The sequence below is a fragment of the Prinia subflava genome, chromosome 12 (genome assembly GCF_021018805.1).
Source record: "Prinia subflava isolate CZ2003 ecotype Zambia chromosome 12, Cam_Psub_1.2, whole genome shotgun sequence".
Taxonomy (NCBI): Eukaryota; Metazoa; Chordata; class Aves; order Passeriformes; family Cisticolidae; genus Prinia; species Prinia subflava.
In genome coordinates, this window is record NC_086258.1 from 9,992,867 (window position 1) to 10,011,258 (window position 18,392).

Sequence of the window (18,392 nt, forward strand, 5' to 3'; positions counted from 1 at the left end):
GTCCCGGGGGCCGTGCGCGCTGCCCGGGCTCTGGGCAGGGCAGCACAGCCCCGGTGCAGTCTGTCTCTGTCTCTCTGTCTCTCTGTCCGTCCGTCCGTCTGTCCCATGGCTCAGGGCCCTGCCAGTTGGCACGCCCGGGCCAGGAAGCTGTCAGTTCCAATCAGGGCCCGGCCCTGCAGCCCTATTAAAGAAGTCTTGCTGGTTAAGGGGCGGCCACTGTTTCCAAAGCATGGGAAAAAAAAAAAGAAAAAAAAGGGAAAAAAAGGGCTCTGCTTTCCTTAGATTTGAGCTGGCAACTTTCACTGACTGGAGTTTTCAAGGAGCTATGAATGAGCCTAACAAAGGAGTTCTGTGGCCAGTTTCTGGCTGAAATCCATGTCAACAGTTTTTAAGGTCACAGGTCACACTAACTAACATTTATTCCCAGCAGACCCCGCTCTAAACACAAGCTGTAAGTAGTACAAATTTGGAATTTTTCTGTAATCCCTTGAGATATTCCTGATCCTTCCACATGTTTCTGCTCAATTAAAAACAATTCTCACTTTGCACCACAAGAGAGGCCCCTGCTCAGAAATCTTATTCTGTCCTAAGAATAAATGGACAAAGACTGCAATCAAAGGGAAGGAAAGGGGGGAGGAGAGGAACTCACAACAAATCACACCAAAAACCTCAAATAACTCCATACAGAATCACATTCAGTTAGTTACATTTTCTGCCATCTGTCACAAACTATTATGGATTCATTTCTTTTTATCTTAGTAAAAGAGTGGTGCAGAGCTCAGCTATTTTGGCCAAGAGGGATTTCCACACAAATGTTTCTGCATTTCACTTCAAAAGAATGATTTCAGTTTGGGTACAAAACCTGAGTAACCCAACAAAAACTTCAAATTCAGTAAAATTCAGTTGCACATGGGACCTTTGCAAACCAGTAACTTTGCCCAGGAAGTTTGTGAACCAAAGCAAAACTACACAAACTTGGGTTTGCTTTTGTTTTCTTTTTAAATAAAAGACCAGAGTTCTTCACTAAATCAGAACTATCTATACTGTTCTCCCTCAAAAAACCCCCATGAAATCTGATGCGAAACTAGAGTGAAACAATAAAAATTCAGCCTCTTCATGTATAACAATTATGATTTATCCCATTGCAGCTGAAATTGTGAAATCCTTAAATAAAGTCTTAGAAAAAAAAGACAACTGGGTGTGAAATTCCCAAATTAGAGCACACAATTTGATGACTGGACATCAGCTTTGACTCTATTGTAAAGAAAAAAATTCAAAAGCACATTTTAAGTTCCATACCATATTTCACTGAAAAAGGAAGTTTGGAATTCCAGTTTCCCTGGGAGATGTCGGTGTGAGCCATGAGAACTCACCTGGGCTCACCCCGAACCCCGCGGGCCCTGCCCTCACCTGGGCCCTGCCCTCACCTGGGCTCACCCCGAACCCTGCGGGCTCACCCTGAACCCTGCGGGCTCTGCCCTCACCTGGGCTCACCCCGAACCCCGCGGGCTCTGCCCTCACCTGGGCTCACCCCGAACCCTGCGGGCTCTGCCCTCACCTGGGCTCACCCCGAACCCCGCGGGCCCTGCCCTCACCTGGGCTCACCCCGAACCCCGCGGGCTCTGCCCTCACCTGGGCTCGCCCCGAACCCCGCGGGCTCACCCCGAACCCCGCGGGCTCTGCCCTCACCTGGGCTCACCCCGAACCCTGCGGGCTCTGCCCTCACCTGGGCTCTGCCCTCACCTGGGCTCACCCCGAACCCTGCGGGCTCACCCCGAACCCCGCGGGCCCTGCCCTCACCTGGGCTCTGCCCTCACCTGGGCTCTGCCCTCACCTGGGCTCACCCCGAACCCTGCGGGCTCTGCCCTCACCTGGGCCCTGCCCTCACCTGGGCCGTACCTGCGCCCCCCGCGCCCTCTGCTGGCGCCGCGCCGCAGCGCAGCCGCTCGGGGTCACCTGGAGCGACAAACGCGGGGCAGGGAAGAGGAACCCGAGGAAAAGAGGCAGGTGTGACACTGAACAGAGGGGCTCTGCATGGAGGAGAAGCACAGAACAGCCGGGAAAGCAGGCTTCAAAGTTCTCCGAGAGTTCATCCATCTGTGTGAGCTACTGCAGCAGGAGGAACGCTGTGGTCTACCTCAGGTTTCTAAGCAGTATTGGTGGAAACAGTCACAGCAGCTCCCTGCCAAAGGGAATTGCCTCTGCTGGCCACAGGATAACCCCGCTGCCACTGAACTCCAAGAGGCGCCTCACTGTGCTCTGCATCCACAGGAAAAGGCCTCTGGGTCACTTCAAAGCTCAAGTTCAGACCCTGAGTTCTGGCCTCCAGTACGGGGTCAGCTTCCAACTTTGCGTCCAGAGCATTGCAGAATTTCCTTAAACAATCTCTGACTAAAAAGAATTTCTCTTTTCTGCTCTTCCTCTTCAATAACTAATCTAAACATGTGATGATTTTCCATCTCCAAACCATTTTACCATGGCCAGACCCATAAAATCCCTGATAAGCCCGTGAATATCATCTTTAGTAATCACCATCACTCAGTTCTTATATTGTTGCTGAGCATAGCAAGGAATACTTGAAGCTTGCTGCCATCCAATCTGTAATTTAAAAACAATTAAACAAGCATTCTTTTCATCCCCCTTTGCTTTTACTTACTGTTCTCCCATTTTTCAGCATGTCTTCCCCCACCATTTACCATGCACCATCCTTTAGTACATAAAGGACACTGAGAACATTCTCATCAACAATGGGAGCTGCAGTCCTGGGAATGGAGGAAGTGATTTCATGTATTGCTGATTTCCACCGCCTATTATCCTCTAAAACTTGCATGAAGTTGCATTAATGATGAACTTTTTTTTCTCATCAGTGCACAGGAGAAGGAAGCAACAGGAAGGAAGAGAAGAGTCCCAATTCATCCATTGTGGTTGATTTTTTTGGTTATGAGTTGAAGCAGAAGGCATTTAACTACAACAGAACTCCTCCATTTCTTCTTGGCACTCCCTCAACATAAGGGAGCTGACAGCAAAGAACTCTTATCCAGGAGGGATCAAGAAGGGACCCAGACTCTTCCTCATTCAGATTTTCTTTTTAAAACCGTGTTTCTCCTTTAATTTGAAATTAATGAGGCAAAGTTACCCTCTGTAAGCAGAGGGAATCAGCACCTGACTGCAGAGGGGAGAGCTCCGTGGGAAGGGCTGGGAATCACCTTCCTGCAGGATCCAGCCCCTGCTGCTGGACTGCCAGAGGCAATAATAGCTGCAGTGTCTGCTGCAGCCACGGCAGAACGGAGACACTGAGCAAACACCTGCCACTCTGCCTCCCACGCAATTCATCAGGGATGTGGGCAGATCTCACTACAACTTCTCCAAATATTGGTGTTCCCATTCCATGGCACTTCTGTGTGCAGCCCCCTGCGAGGAGAGGTGACCCCGTGTTTTGCAATGTCCCCCTGGAAGGCTGCAGAGGGCACATCCAGCCAGACACAGGCAGGTCCCGCTCTCAGGTGCCCCACACAGACAAAGAGGAGTTCTCTGAGCTCACCCTGGTTGTGTCTGTGCAAAGCCAGCCAGGGATGGCCCTGACAGAGGTGTCCAGCTGCTCCCAGAGCAGTGTCACACCTCAGCTCCAGCTGTGTCACCTCCCTGCCCTCAGCCACCTCTGTGCTGCCTTTACCTGGGCTACTGCTCCTGAACTTCCAATTCCTCGTGAACACACAAAAAGCAGAAAGTAGAAGACAGGCAATTCTTGGATTTGTTTAAAACAAGACAAATGAAAATCAGATTTTCATTTCCATTTGCCGCATGAGAATCTTAAATCCATGGAAATTCTTAATGGAACTAAAATATTGGTAGACATCAACATTGATTTTACTGGCATCATTTCCTGCAGCAAATATAAATAAAAAATTCTGGACTGTATTCCAACATGGTTGTGGGAGGTTATCAAAAACTACTCTGATAGAGCCTCCTGGCCCATTTTCTGTGAAATGCGCAGTTCCAGCTTCCACTGACAGTCTTTATTATGCCAAACTTCTCAAAACCCTCAACAGGACAGAGGAAAGTTCACACATACAAACTTTGGGGCTGGGGAGAGCATCAGTGACATTCTCTCAGTTACCAACAGATGTTTTGTTAATAAAACTTGCATGTACAAATGTCCACAAAATGTCTTAACAAGATCAGCTGTGACAGCTAAAGATAACAGCTGCCATCATGCTATGTCATATCAAATTACTGCAAAGAGATTTTTCCACGTTGTTAACTCCAGAACACTGACTGCAAACAAATGCAGTTATCTACAGAGGAACTCCAAGTGCAAGGCATTTTGCACCACTTGTGCACAAGAGCAGTGACTCTGAGGACCAGATAGGGAAACCATTCTGAACAGCTGGGACTGGGAATTGCAGTGCAGCTGCAAAGTCCAGCTCTGCTGCAGCAGGCAGAAGCTGAAGCACAGACCCACCTCAGGATACAGAAGCAGCTCTTGGCCCCCGAGGATAAGCGACAGAACCCGAACCTCTGCTTGCTGTCAATGTCTGTGAGCACAAACGTGAAGTTCTGCCCAACTTGGTTAATGGCATGGCTGCAAACAGAGAGAGAGAGAAAAATTACTGCTCAGCCAACTCTGTGTCAAGTATCACATCCAAGTCATTGAACCTATAACATTTCCTCTTTCAGCAGAGTTTTTTTGAGAAAAGTATAAAAAGTATGCACCCTCCAGAACCTTAAATATGCTGGATGAGGGAGGAGGGGGGGTGTAGTGGTATTTTTTTCCCATTTTTAAGTGTGGGAGGATACTAATAATGAGTTTATCTTTAAAAGAAAATGGTTCTGACTATCAACCAGCAACCAACCCCATGTTCTCTCATATAACCCCAAATATTTCTAATTATAGGAACTTAAGACTTATTTCAGGTCATGTTCTAGGGGTTTTTTAGGTTTTCTGAGAACTGAGAAATCTGACTTGTACTGACATGCAGCTTTACAAGTCACTCCTACCAACTGCAACAAATATCCTGGTAAATTCAAGGCCATTTAACTAACAGTCACAGGCCTTAAAATATTCTCTTTTATGATGCCACATGCAAAAAACCAATTTTTGTGGGAGAGTACACACTTAGTGCCTAGAGGAAACAAAGGAAAAACAGACTTGCAGAAATAAAAGCTGGATCCAAATGGGAAAGATGTCACTGTCCAGCTTAGAAAGAAGAATCCTTCAGTGGATTCCAAACAGGGAAGGAAAAACATTCAATGGTGAAGATGAACAAAAAGATATTTAAAGCATTCCAGCAGTCTGAGAATTAGCCAGTGTAAGTACTATCATCCTCCTGAAATCTAAATGTCAGCAGAGCAACTACTCCCATAAACCACACTGAGCTGCTGGGGATACCCAAAAATCCCTCACTGGTGGTGTGTTTTATCTGCAAAGCTTGGATGTAATGTTACTATGGTGATTTTAGTATGGTGTTTTAAAAGGGGATTATATGCTTAATTTTAACAAGGTTGAGAGCAGAGTGTGTGTGAGAAATAGCACTTGAGCTGACAATTAAAATTATGGAACAGGGGGAAAAAACATGTTTCATTAGCAGCAGGGAGAAGCTTGTTTATTAAACAACTCAGACAAGCTGGTGAGTTCCTCCAGAGCAAACCTAGAGTCCTGCATTCACGTGACTGGAGAAATGGAACCTTGCTGATGGGTCCTGCTCAAGTTTCGGTGCCAGTTCTTCACAGGGAAGGATGAACTTCCCAACATTAAAAGTGTTCTTCCTAAGATTTTAGTATCAACCCTTCAGATTCCCAGCTCTGCTTGCAGAAGGTCTACTCAGAGCCCCCTCAGAGGGTGGAAGCAGCATCAATCTCATCTCTAGCGGGGCAGACAGGAGCTAGGGCTGGAGGAAAGGGCAGGGAGGAGCAGTGACTTCCATAAATCCCCCCAGCACCTACAGCTGGCTAACACAGCCCTGCCAGGAGCAGGACAAGGAGCAGCCCTGCACTCCTGCAGCTCAACAGCCTCTGCCTCGTTCCACACAGCAGCAGAGAACTCCCGGGCCACTGCCTGCAGGAACGGCCAGGCAGCCCCTGGGCTCTGACCAGTGCCCACAAGACATGAAGAGAACCAAAGTCAAAAGAACGGAGTGTCTGTGCCACTGAGAGCCAGAACCCCAGCGCCACCACTGCGCAGTGTCACAGGAAGAGAAGGAGCACGAGCATCTCCCTCAGCTGCCACAGCCTGAGCCTGGGGTGCCCTGCCTCCCCCAGAGTGAGAATTCCATTCTCCACCTGAAATTATTAACTATGTTCTGGGTGACAATGTCTCCTTCATATTCAAACTGATTGGCTTGCAGTCTTTCAGTGACAGTCTGTGATATTCAGACAAACAAGTGGATCCAGAAATGGGAATCACTTTTCATTATGTTCTCATTTGCACCCCATATGGGTTTTCAGTGTTCTAGCTTTCAAAATGTTATCTTGCCGAGGGAAACCAAAAACAACAAAACAAACAAAACCCCTAGGTACAATAAATCTACACACAGAAAGCATAAATATTTCTAGTAGAAACAAATACATGAGAAAAATGTATGAGTGTTTCTCTGCTTCCACCCCTTAGGAAATGAAAAGGATGAGCAGAGATTCCAAATTCTAAAATGAGAAAATGACTTGCAGCAGTTTAATCACGGTGAAGGTCAATTCCCTCAGCCCAAACGTTCTGTGTCTCAGCTGATGAAGACAAGTCATTCTGACCAATTAATGATGCTCAGAGATGAGATCAGCACTGGGGCAGCCTTTCAAAATTTCAGTTGTTGTTCTTTACATGAAACCATCACTAATAACTCACAGTTAAAGCAAAACTAAAAATGTTCTACAGTTTCCTAAATTACAGGAAGTAAATATTCTCAGATCTTCTCACATTCACTTTACAATTCCCTCCCCAAAATAAGAAGTCATCTTAAGCAGCTCTCAAGTAAAGCACCAGCCACATCAAGAGGCCTTTAAATGTAAAGCATTTCATTAATTGTTCCACCCAAATTTTGGCAATTAAGAAATAAACTGCACAAGCAGACAAAGCTTTGATAATATTATGCATATTTGACAATTCCTACCCAAGCATTTTCCATCCAAGCATTGTGCAGAAGTGAAACAAAATGCCCTCACAGTGCTGCCACCAAAAAACTCCAACTTTTAAAACTTCTTTTTGTTTCATGGTGCCCATAAAAACCCCAGGAAAAAGTGATTCTGAGACTGTAATTTGCACTCAGGTGCTTTAAGTCCCAGTCACACAGACAGAACACTATGAATGGTATGGCTTTTATTTTCTACAGGGGTTTTATTGACAAGCTTATTTTCCTGTAAAGTTTGAAAAGCTAACAATACCTGTCCACATAGAAGGGGAAACAAAACTTGGTCAGAGTCTGTAGAACTTCCTGTAGAGAGAGAGAAAAAAAAAAGAGATAATTTATACATCTATGGGGACCAATAAATCTAATATTAACCACATCACACAATTTCACAACTTTGCCCTGAAGAAATAAGAGACAGATGAAGAAATATGGGCTTTATCAATTACATGGAAGTAGTAGCAGGCAGTCAATCACGTGAAATAACAAACATGATCAAACTTCATTAAAAATGAAAAATTAATCAAGACTCACACATGGGCAGGCAGCAGGAGCCATGCAGCACTTCTCCCCAGAGGAGGAGGAGGGTGGGCTGGTGAGTGTTAACACCTCTCTGGGGACAGTCCCTGCCCTGGCCATATGGATGGCAGTGAATGACACCGGCCCGCACGGCCCGGCCTGGCAGCGCCGCTGCTGCTGGCACGGCTCTGGCGTTACCTAGGAACAGGGCCTGGGGACTGCACAACACCTCCCAACACCACCAACACAAATAACAAAAGATGCAGCCAATGCTCCCAGAGCAGGAATGGTTCATTTCGCCTACTGCTATTGGAAAGGAAACCTCAGAGTTAAAAGAGTGATTAAAATAATGTGTATTAAAATTGATTTGGATTGTTTAACCTACAAAGGATTTTCTAGAAGTTGCAAAACAGCACCACAAACACAAAAGTGTTTAAGCGTGAAGACAAAGAAAAGGGTGAATATGAAAAGCGAAAACAGGATGAGCAGATAAATTAATAATTTTCAACTTTACAACATTAAACAAATACAGTCACTAAAGAGGCAAAACCAGCAACACATTAGTCCCAAAACAGTCGTGTTTGTAGGCAAAAGGAAACCATTAGATCTTCAAAATCTGAGTTCTGTAACCCACAGGACACCATAAGGGTCTCTCAGTTTGCAGATCTTTACCACAACCAATTCACTGCTCGTTCTCCTTCAGTATTTCAGGTCCTGAAGTGTAAATTCTATTTCTGCTTTCTGAACCCTGAACAAACTCTCTGACAAAATCAACACTTTGCTGACCAATAGCAATAAATTATCACCAATAACCAAATAGGCGCTTCTCGCTTCATTTATTTCTAAGCCAAATGCCATCATTCCCAAATAAACTCCATCAATCTAATCACCTCTCCAGTGAAGCACAAAACATATTGACTCCCTTGCAGGAACACGTTCCTCCTGCATAATTCAAACCAGCACAGCCCATCCTCAGCCGTGGTTTCAGGCTCAACTGCTCACACTCTGCTTTGGAGGGTTCTTGACAACTAAAACGTGGCAAGTTCTGAGGATTTCAGGCAAAAACAGATATGGAAACTTTGACTTCTTGACAGTTTATTGATAGATTATTTAACAACCTCCTGTTTTTAAAGAACAAGAAAGGATCTATTGAAGAATGCCATGTAGAGAGAAGACGTCTCCTCCTTTGAATTGCAGCAGGAAACTTGGAAAGGAGCTATGTAGATTGCAGAGTAAACTCTGCAGAAATCTCTATTTTGATACAAAATATTGCCTTGATAGGAAAGGTCTCATTAATATGATCGGGTTCCCCCTGGTGCAGAATCTCATTGACTTTCACAAGCTGAACAACTCCAATTGCTCAGGCACAAAAACTGCATCTGGACAAATTTTAACTATTACACAGTGGTCCTTTGCCACAACTGAAATCTTACAGTGCAGAATGCCAACAAACAAACAAACAAACCAACCCACAAAATAATTCAAAAATTGTGAAATTATAATACCAGGAGAACAAAGTGTCTGCATCATTATTGGCCTTATCAATACACATTGTCCTCAAAATAATGACGTTATTTATTTTTTCAGAAACAAATATCATATAGATATATAAAATTGTGAAATAAAATAGTGTTAGAAGACAAAGCCATGTCACCTCAAAATGGCAGAATATATTCTCTCCATTATTTTGATGATTTGAATAATTCCTGTAACTGCAAGTAAAACCATTCACATAATAAAATATTCAGCATCTCCTCAGCACTGTGTCACTGGAGAAGTGCATTACTCAGAACTTACTCTGCACTTGTTCCTTGATATTTTCAGCTTCCTAAATGCAGCAAAGGAAATGTTCACATAAACAGGCCATACATTGGCTCAGTACTGCAGTCAATTGCCTTCTCTTTTAAAGGAAGATTTTACAGCGATATTGCTATTATTTGCAAGGTCATTGGACATAATTTGCCATTCATTATACACCAGTTCTTATCTGGCTCGATTCAAAACAAAAAAACCTGAGATCAGCACAGGTTAACTGCAGACTTATTTTTCAATGGTAACTAATAGAAGAATATAAATACTCTATGTAGAATTCATTTTTAATTAGCAAAATTGCTGATCTTTTGCACGTAAGAAAAACAGTTACTGGAGAGCTATCCCATTTTTGCTCAAGTTGCAAGCTCGTTACTCTAAATATAATGCTGCTTTCTTAAAAATTCTGTAAATACTTCTCAGTTGGAGAGATAAGCAATACCTACATCATTCATACACAACGTCCTACCCAACCTCTATAGGTGGGTTATAACTTATGACCTAGAAAATTCTTCATTTCTTTATGATTTCAGACAAAACAAAACAAAACCTAGAATTGCTCCATGTCAACATCTTATAATGGTTTTTTTTTACCCAACATGAAGCACAGAGGAAGTACCAATATTCTGTTTTCTTGTTTTATTCCCTTATGGCTATTTTCCTAAAGCAAAAGCTGCATAAATGCCTGTAAAGCAGAAGCCCCTAAGAAGAGGACCAGAGCCCCCCCAGCCATGCAGGACAGGCAGCTGATGAACGGGAATTACCCGGAGCTGCCGCCGGCGTCTCCAGGGGACCACACGCCAGTTTTCTGGATCAATCCCCAAGTTTATATTTTCACAAATCTTTTTACATGCAGTTTGATTTTTAACATTTTAATGAGCAGAAAGTGCATCTCCAGCAGCCAGTGAGCAGAGCTAAAGTGCAGGGCATGAACCGCGCCCCGGGGGAGCCGGCGCAGCCGCGGCACCGGGGGCTGCAGCACAGGCACCACCTGGCTCCCCGTCCCAAGGTCCCAACTCCTTTCATAATCAAAACACTGCTGACATTAGAAACCCCACATGGGTTTTCTAAAATCCTTCCCGATCAATAAAGCCAGTACATAACTTATCGGAGACAACACAGAGCTCATTGATTACGTTCGGGTTCAGCAGCAAAGTTTTCAGAATAAATGAGGCAGGAACACTGCGCTCAGCCCTTCGTGCCACCTCCACCTCGGAAGGTGGGGCAGGCTCTGCAAGGCTTTCCTGCACACAGGACAGGCTGGGAAAGCCAGCCTGGGGAATACACACAACACACACCTGGCTCTTCTCCCAAACCAGCTCTCTCTTGCAACCAAACAGTAAAGAAAGATCAACAATGCTGAAAAAATGTGCACATTCACTTGTGAATTTAATATGCAAGCTGTAGCTGAAGTCTTTTTTATTTTTAAACCCTTCATCATATGCTCCCACTTCCAAATCAACAGAACAACTTTAGATTCTCTTAAATACAGTGGGCTGCATCACTTCTGCTCAAATGAACATCACTAACAAATATCCCACGTGTAGCTGCAATCAAATAAAACTGCACTGATAAATGATGTGCAAATGGCTGGGCTAGAGAAGAGTCTGCTGCAAAGTATCTGCTCCTGGAAAGATGCACGGGACACCAGAGATGCAAAGGGGAACAAGAAGCGTAGGGAGAAGTTGGATAGAAAAGAAATTAAAACACCAGATCTGTGAAAAATGCTGAACGATCAAGGTATGATCCTTACACAGGAGTCAGAGCAGGGAAACAACACACCACAAACCAACAGGTTGGGAACTTGTACTGGAAACCCTGAGGAAAAGCCAGATGAAATTGGAAGGCCCACGCAGAGCAGAGCCTGCACCTCTAGCTGTGGATCCTGCAGGGAGGGAGAACGGAGGGAACCCAAATACAGCTTTACAGCACTAGATTATCCATTTGTTCTGTGTTCCACAAATCCATCAGCTCTTTTGAGCAATTCTAAACATTGAAGTAGGGGAAGGTTTTCCTCCCAAAGTCTGAGGGGAGAAGGGGAACAGAGCTATACAAAATAACTTCATTTCTTTGGAGGTAACTGATTGTTCCCAGGACAGAGCTTTTTAAAAACAAACAAACAAACAAAACCCTAACACTCATATCCACAATCCTGGAAAGAGGAAGAGCAGGACATAAATAACATTTCCTAAGCATATTGAGGCCTGCTAGCATTTAAATATTTTAAATGTACAAAATATGTGCACAGATGGGCAACTTTTCTCCTTGCATTACTAAAAACATATTTCAAGATAAAGCTCAAAATCCCTGAATTTTTTAAACCTAATTGTGACTCTGTTTCTTAGAATTCACACCCCAAGGCCAAAGCTTTCCTGCCACCAGTCCTTCAAATCTGATTTGGACATTACACGGGAGGAGGCTCCAAGCCTCCCCGAGGTCTCACTCCTTTTACAACACACGCAAAACCAGGAGATAATGGGCCTGTGCTGAATTCTGGGCTCTGCTCAGCTCCTCCTGGGACACAGGCCTAGCAGATGTGATAAAAACTGTGTCAGAGAAGGAGCTCTAGTTTTTGCCTTAATGACAACTTCAACCTCTCAACTCATAGAACAAAAGAACAGGAACGACTATTACTTTTCTCCAGTAGAAAAAAAAATCTGAAAGTAAAGATGAACTAAATATTTAAGCAGTTTTTCAAAGAGATCTTCTCAACGAATGTTTTAAAAATCCCTTCAGTAAAAGAAGATTTAGTTTCACTCTAAGAGAAATAGATTTCAGCTAAAAAAAAATAAATATTACAGCTGCTGTTGAACCGTTGAATAATTGTTCCAGTCTCAAATCACAAAGAATTGAAAAATTATACTAACAGGCATTAAAAAAATCAGGTCCAATTATGTGCATAAACAGTGATCAATTGGTAAAGGTAAGAAGTGTCAATAGCAGAGAGCTGGAACACTGATTCAATTAAATGTATTTTAAACATTTAATGACTAGAACGGAGGAGTATTTTCACTTGCAGATTTAGCAGAAATGAGGTGAGAACTATTAGCTGTGAAAAGATAATCACATCCTGCTCAGCCCAGAAGTCAGTTGCACAGGTACACTGCACCAAAACCAAAGCTTTAAATCTATCCTTGGGTAAGCATTTGTTAAATATTATAATTCTGGCTTAAGATGAGTGGCCCTTTCAGCCGTCGCCTCCATCGCTCTATTCAGCTCCGAGCACATACCCACTTAATCAGCAATCATTGTTCTCTCAGGCAGGACTTTGTTGTCAAGACAAGCACTGAAACCTTTAAAATATTTCAGAACTGGCATAAGAAAAAAGTGATCTTTGTCAAACAAGGACAAATTTATGCAAATCTTTTATAAACATTCACAAACATTTATTTAGCTTTTGAAATGTTGGCCTCATTTGAGAGCATGAAAATGAGGGGGAAGTAGGAAGATGCAAAGGACAGCTTAGAGGCTGGCACACTACATAAATATTCAGAAGGAAGATTATAGGATTCATGTTAGGCTGTCTTAGGTTTCTCCAAAGTCCACATAGAATACCGAAGAACAAAACTAACGAGAAGTAGAGCAGATGTTAGACAATGCACCAGCCCTCTTTTCCACACTCACTTGGCTATACTTCGATGCTTTCATTTTTTCTTTCAATATGGTCAGGTCATTCAAGGATTCTCCTATAGACTCTGTATTGTGGCTACGGCGCTATAAGCTGGACCTCTGTCAGCTTTCCAAAAGTTCCTGATGAAAAGGCATTATGCAAATTGTACCTCTCTTACTCTCTTTTCAGGAAAAAAAGCCTCCAGTATGCAGTCATCGGAGTATTGGAAGTCCCAGCCTTCATTTCTGTATGGTTGTGTTTGCCTTAGGGCCATGCTGCTTGTTTTGACAGTGGATCCCCCCAGATAGTTGGGATTAGTCGAGCTTGTTTAGATAAACTCGAAATCAAGGCCTTCTCTAGGTAGACAGCTAGATGTAGCTACTGAGTTTCCAGCTGCCTTCTGCTTTCATCCCAAAACAACTGCAGACTCACAGCAGAGATCACAGCCACAGGCTATGTCACATACATAAGTACGAAATTAAAGGCTGCTAAAAGAAGCCTTTGTAAGTCTTAGTGCTAAAATAAGGAATCTGTACTGCATAGTTTAAACAAATTATTGAAGAAGCACCAATAAAGGTCTGCAGCGGAGAGTTAACAAGACGTGCACGGAAGAAATGCTCTGTTTACATAACTGGGCAGGATCAGGCTTTGCCTATCACCACTGCCCCGTGCACTGAGCAGCCTCCCCAAAACACAGGCAAGGAAATACTGGGAAGCTCTGTCTGCCACAGCTCCCAAAAAACAGCTCTGTGTGTCACATACAAACTTTATCATCACACCAGACTACTGTGACAGCGCTGCTCCAATTAGATTTCAGTCACATACACAACCAGATTTGATCTTTGCTATAGTCAGATAATGCAAATCACAGGAACTCATTCTCACAAATATAATATGTTAAAAGAGAAGGGCCAGAGCTCCAAACCGAAATTAAAACCTAAAGCAAATCCCACCCATGTAACCACATTACACCTTTATAAATCTGCACTGTAGTCCAGTCCCAACAGGAGATTCATTCTTCATGAGGTAGGAAAAAACCCCCACAAACAGTTTTGACTTTTTTAAAGATTGTAATCTCCTCTAGCTGGGTGCAAATTTTCCTATACACTTCTGCCACATCCAGGCACAACAGATGGGAAATTGAATTAAAGGAAAAATTAATCCCTAGGATGTTATCAACAAACAACAAGAAAAAAAGAAGGAAAAAAAAAGAAAAAAGAAAAAACAAACAACTTAGTTCAACAAATAGTAAATATCATTAAAAATCAACTCCCATCTCTTGCTCAAGAAAAAGGATATGCAGAAACTTGCAATGTTGGAACACTTTAAAGCCAAGAGCAGAATTTGTGTTTACAAGGACAAGGTAAGGATTGGTCACCAACCTCTGCCTCTGAGCACAGGAGGTGTCTGGGATCACATTTCTGCTATTTCCATATTACAGAAATTCTACCATCTCCCACTGCAAAACTAAGTAATTTCACTGAGAAGGTCTTTTATGGAATCTCAAAGCATTAAAAACTGTGAGAGATTAACACTAGGCTTCAATTTCTTCCTGCACTGGTTACCAGAGAGAATCCTGAATTCCCTCTGTCATTTCATACCATAAATCCCCATCGGTGACACCCTCAGCAGGAATAAGCTATGGCCTGGGAATCCAAACCAACAACGAGCAAACACCCGATTCCTGACTGAGGAAACCTGCCCCATCAGTGCCAGCGGACTTAGAAGAAAGCAGAATAACACTTTGAGAGTTGTCACCTGAGAGTGACATCAGCCTGCTCAGGACACGGCTGTCACAGCACCAGCAGCGGGTGCAGCCCTGGACTCAGCTCCTCCCTGCTGTGCCCACGGGGCTCCTCTCTCTGAGGAGCTGCTTGAGGTTGTTTAACACCTCCCTCAGCCAGGTAAGAGCTGCCTGTTGCAGGCAGGGAGTGTAACAAAACTAAACAACCATCCCAAAGGGGGCAACAGCCGACCAACTTTGAAACTTCCCAAGGTTTCGTTTCTCAGGCTCGAGGATTCCCTAAGAACAAAGATTAAAATGATGGGTATGATGAGGACACTCCTGCCCACAGGACAAGAACTTTTCTAACATATTTTCCAGAGACGAGATGGAGTCAGTGATCACCTCAGACAACTGAAGGCTATAAGAGGATAAAGCTTTTCAAATTTATCAGCATTTCTACAAGTTTCAGATTTTCAAATACGAGAATATGTTAGAGAGAATTGTGGTCAAAACCTGAGAGCTATAAAAACATCTATTAGCTCTGGAAAGTGGTTTTCACTTGAAGAAAGGAGAGCTGATATGACCAAAGACGACCAAACTCAGAGTCTGAAGTTTTCCAAGGGCAAAGGAAAGAACTTTGGACTTCCCTGGTTTAACAAAGGTAATGTCCAGCTTGTCCCCACAGCGTGCCACCAGTTCCACGCTGCTGCCCAGACACACACCGAGGTTTGGGGGTGTGAATACCAGTGAGTGTCACCTATCAATCACCAACAAACCCTCCCCTGCAAGGGACAGCCCTTCCCAATTCGTGTCCCTGCAAACAGCACCACCAGCCAGAGCCAGGAGGAGCTTTACGTGCAGGGGACGAGCTGGCTGTGCTTTAACGTGCCCAAACTCCCACTGGCAGGGCCTTGAAGGTTATTTCATATTCTGCTTAAAACAAAGATGCTTTCTACATATTACAAGTCTCTAAACAATAATTTTGAAATAGTTTATGAATTGATCAATATAAAACTGAATGGTTCAGGAGCCTGGTACGAGACAACTTCCAAAACTATTTTGCTACTGACTGGCTCACCAAACCCAAGTAGAAGAATACTGCTGGAGCATCTCCCACTTTCAAGAGACCCAGCTTTACCTGCAGTGAATATTTTACACTTTTATCAATAAATTTAAACAAAAGTGATAATGATTACTCACTCTAGGCCTGATCCCACAACCTTTACTCACACAAGCAGTCCCACAGGATTTTAATATCACCACCTCAACGAATAAGGGTTTGCAGGACAGGTTTTAAATTATTCATATATTCACAGATTTTTAAGACCAGAAGGGACCATTATGATCATCTAGTCTGACCTCTTGTATAACAAAGGCCACATGATTGTAGCCAGTAATATCTGCACTCGCTGAATCATCTGTAAAAATCAAATTGTATTTAGCAAACTTCCAATATGGATTCAAATTTTTCATGAAAGAGAACTGAAATGCTTTAGAAAGCAGCTTGAACCCAATTATTCCTCTATTTCTATTCAGAATTCTTCTGACTTCTGGACACTGGCTTTTAGCATGGTTTTCACAGGCAGGCTCCAGAGTCCAACACTACCTGAGGTACTCTCAGGCTAAAATCATGCAGCGTCCCGAGCTCCTTCAAAACATTAATTGTCAGTTAATTCCTATTTGCTTTCTGCACTTTTACCCCTCCTGCCCTGCACTGTAGCTTCCGAGACACCCACCATGAGTGAAAAGATGTTTAGTTAATGCAATCAATGATGCACCAACAGGAAACCCAACATTTGCACCTCAGCTCTTTCCCAGATAGGATCATGTGCAGCCCTACTTCAACCACCAGCCTAAAGACAAAACCCACCAGAGCCACTTTTCTACACTTTCTAAATGACTAACTGCTCAGCCTTTCCCACCCACCTTCTTCATCTGCTCCTGAAAGGACAGCTCCTATTTTAAATTACTCTTACGACAGGTTTTATCATACTGTGAATGCAACCAGTAAGGTAAAAAGTTTACACTCAGAGTATTATGTGCAATTCAGAAATATCCAATTGGATTATAATCAGCCCTGCTCCAGCAGCTCGGTCCCCTCAGTGCACACAGACTTTCCAAGACAGGGTTTATGCTCCATTAGTGGCCAGGCTGTGTAACGACTCTCCAATCACACAACTCTCAATGACACAAAGAAAGTGCTTTTTATTTTTCCCTGTGTGCAATGTTTGCACAATGCTCCTAGACTCTGTACAAGAAAGACCATTAGTTTCTATATAAAGACTGCCATAAAAGTTTTATAGTTTATCTATAAATGTATAAAGATTGTTGGTTTCGTTATAAACTGTTTCAATGCCAGTGGAAAGAAAAATTACCAGCAGAATAGAAGTAGCAATCTGCATAAGTACCAGCTTGCAAGCACGCATACCTCAGTCATTCCTGGAGTAATTAACTGAACATACAATAGTTCATCAAATTACAGACAAGCCATCATACCACTGAGAGCAGCTCACAAACACCAACCATCACAACAGCATTTTTCCTTTCCTTTTCAGATGAGCTATAAAGATTAAAACAGTCAGGAATCAAATGATGCACTACTCAAAAGAAAAAAGTATTTTAAAACGTACTTTATACAACATTTTCCAAGGTTGTGTAATTCCTCCTCCACCTTCCACTGATTGTTTTACTACTTCCTTTTTCTATATATTTATACAACTATTTGCTGAATTATTTCTGATAGAAGTTTGTATCTCTGCTGTAAACTTCCTGTCTTTAAATTAACCTAGGAGAGCTGTTAATCTTGGGATTAATCCTCAAAACAGTGGACAGCCAAAATGCACATGGTGGCCTGCCATGGATGGTGTTTACAACATCCCAACAACACAGGATTCCACCTACAAAACATTAACTTCATTACTAACTTTTATTAGGAACCCAAACCAGAAAATACAGCAATACAGAAGGATTTTTCTGGTTTTGAAAGGATACTTCTGTCTACAGTGACTGCATTTTATAAAGAACAACTAAGAGTTCTCATCTGGTTTAAATTCTGAGGTCATGCTAAAAATCCAGCACTGGAAAACTGTTGCTTATAATACCAACAATTACTGATTTCATGCTAGGTAAAACCACAAACACACACATACATATTTTATTCTTAAAAGCTATTATAAAACAGCCCAACAAGTTAAAACAGTCTCATATTTAAAAATGTATCTCAAGACTACTCCAGTGCCCCTCCTGCCATTCAAAAAAGCCCCATTTTACACATTTCAAGAGGCCTGAAGCAATCATTAGCATTTTCTCCCCTTGGTAAGGCTCCTCAGTTACCTTGTCCATGACATTTTCTATAAAATATTCCCTTATACAGTTATTTAACAGATTTAAACCGTAGATGTCATTGTGGTCTGAACATGTCAAAGACAACTTGAGGGAAAAAAATCAGGACACGCAGAATTCACTTTGTCAGTAATTACAATCAAAATTCCTGCAATGTGGCTGGCCTGCTCATTACTTCCTGACTTTGTATCAAACCCCTTATTTACATTTCAGATTACATTTTTCATGAAACAGTAAGATCTATCAGAGCTGAGAGGACTGAAATAATGAG

General features: G+C 42.9%; 1 protein-coding gene across 8 annotated transcripts in view; it reads right to left on the bottom strand.

Annotated features, from left to right (window-relative positions):
* Nucleotides 1-18,392, bottom strand: part of DENND1A (DENN domain containing 1A) — a 146,068-nt gene that overhangs the window by 96,348 nt on the left and 31,328 nt on the right. For all 8 annotated transcript variants that reach the window (XM_063409884.1, XM_063409887.1, XM_063409888.1 and 5 more), the window contains 2 exons: nucleotides 7,372-7,421; nucleotides 4,463-4,582 (listed from right to left, as the gene is read on the bottom strand). In XM_063409884.1, the coding sequence (XP_063265954.1) occupies nucleotides 4,463-4,582; nucleotides 7,372-7,421 (170 nt within the window). The remainder of the gene's footprint in view (nucleotides 1-4,462; nucleotides 4,583-7,371; nucleotides 7,422-18,392) is intronic.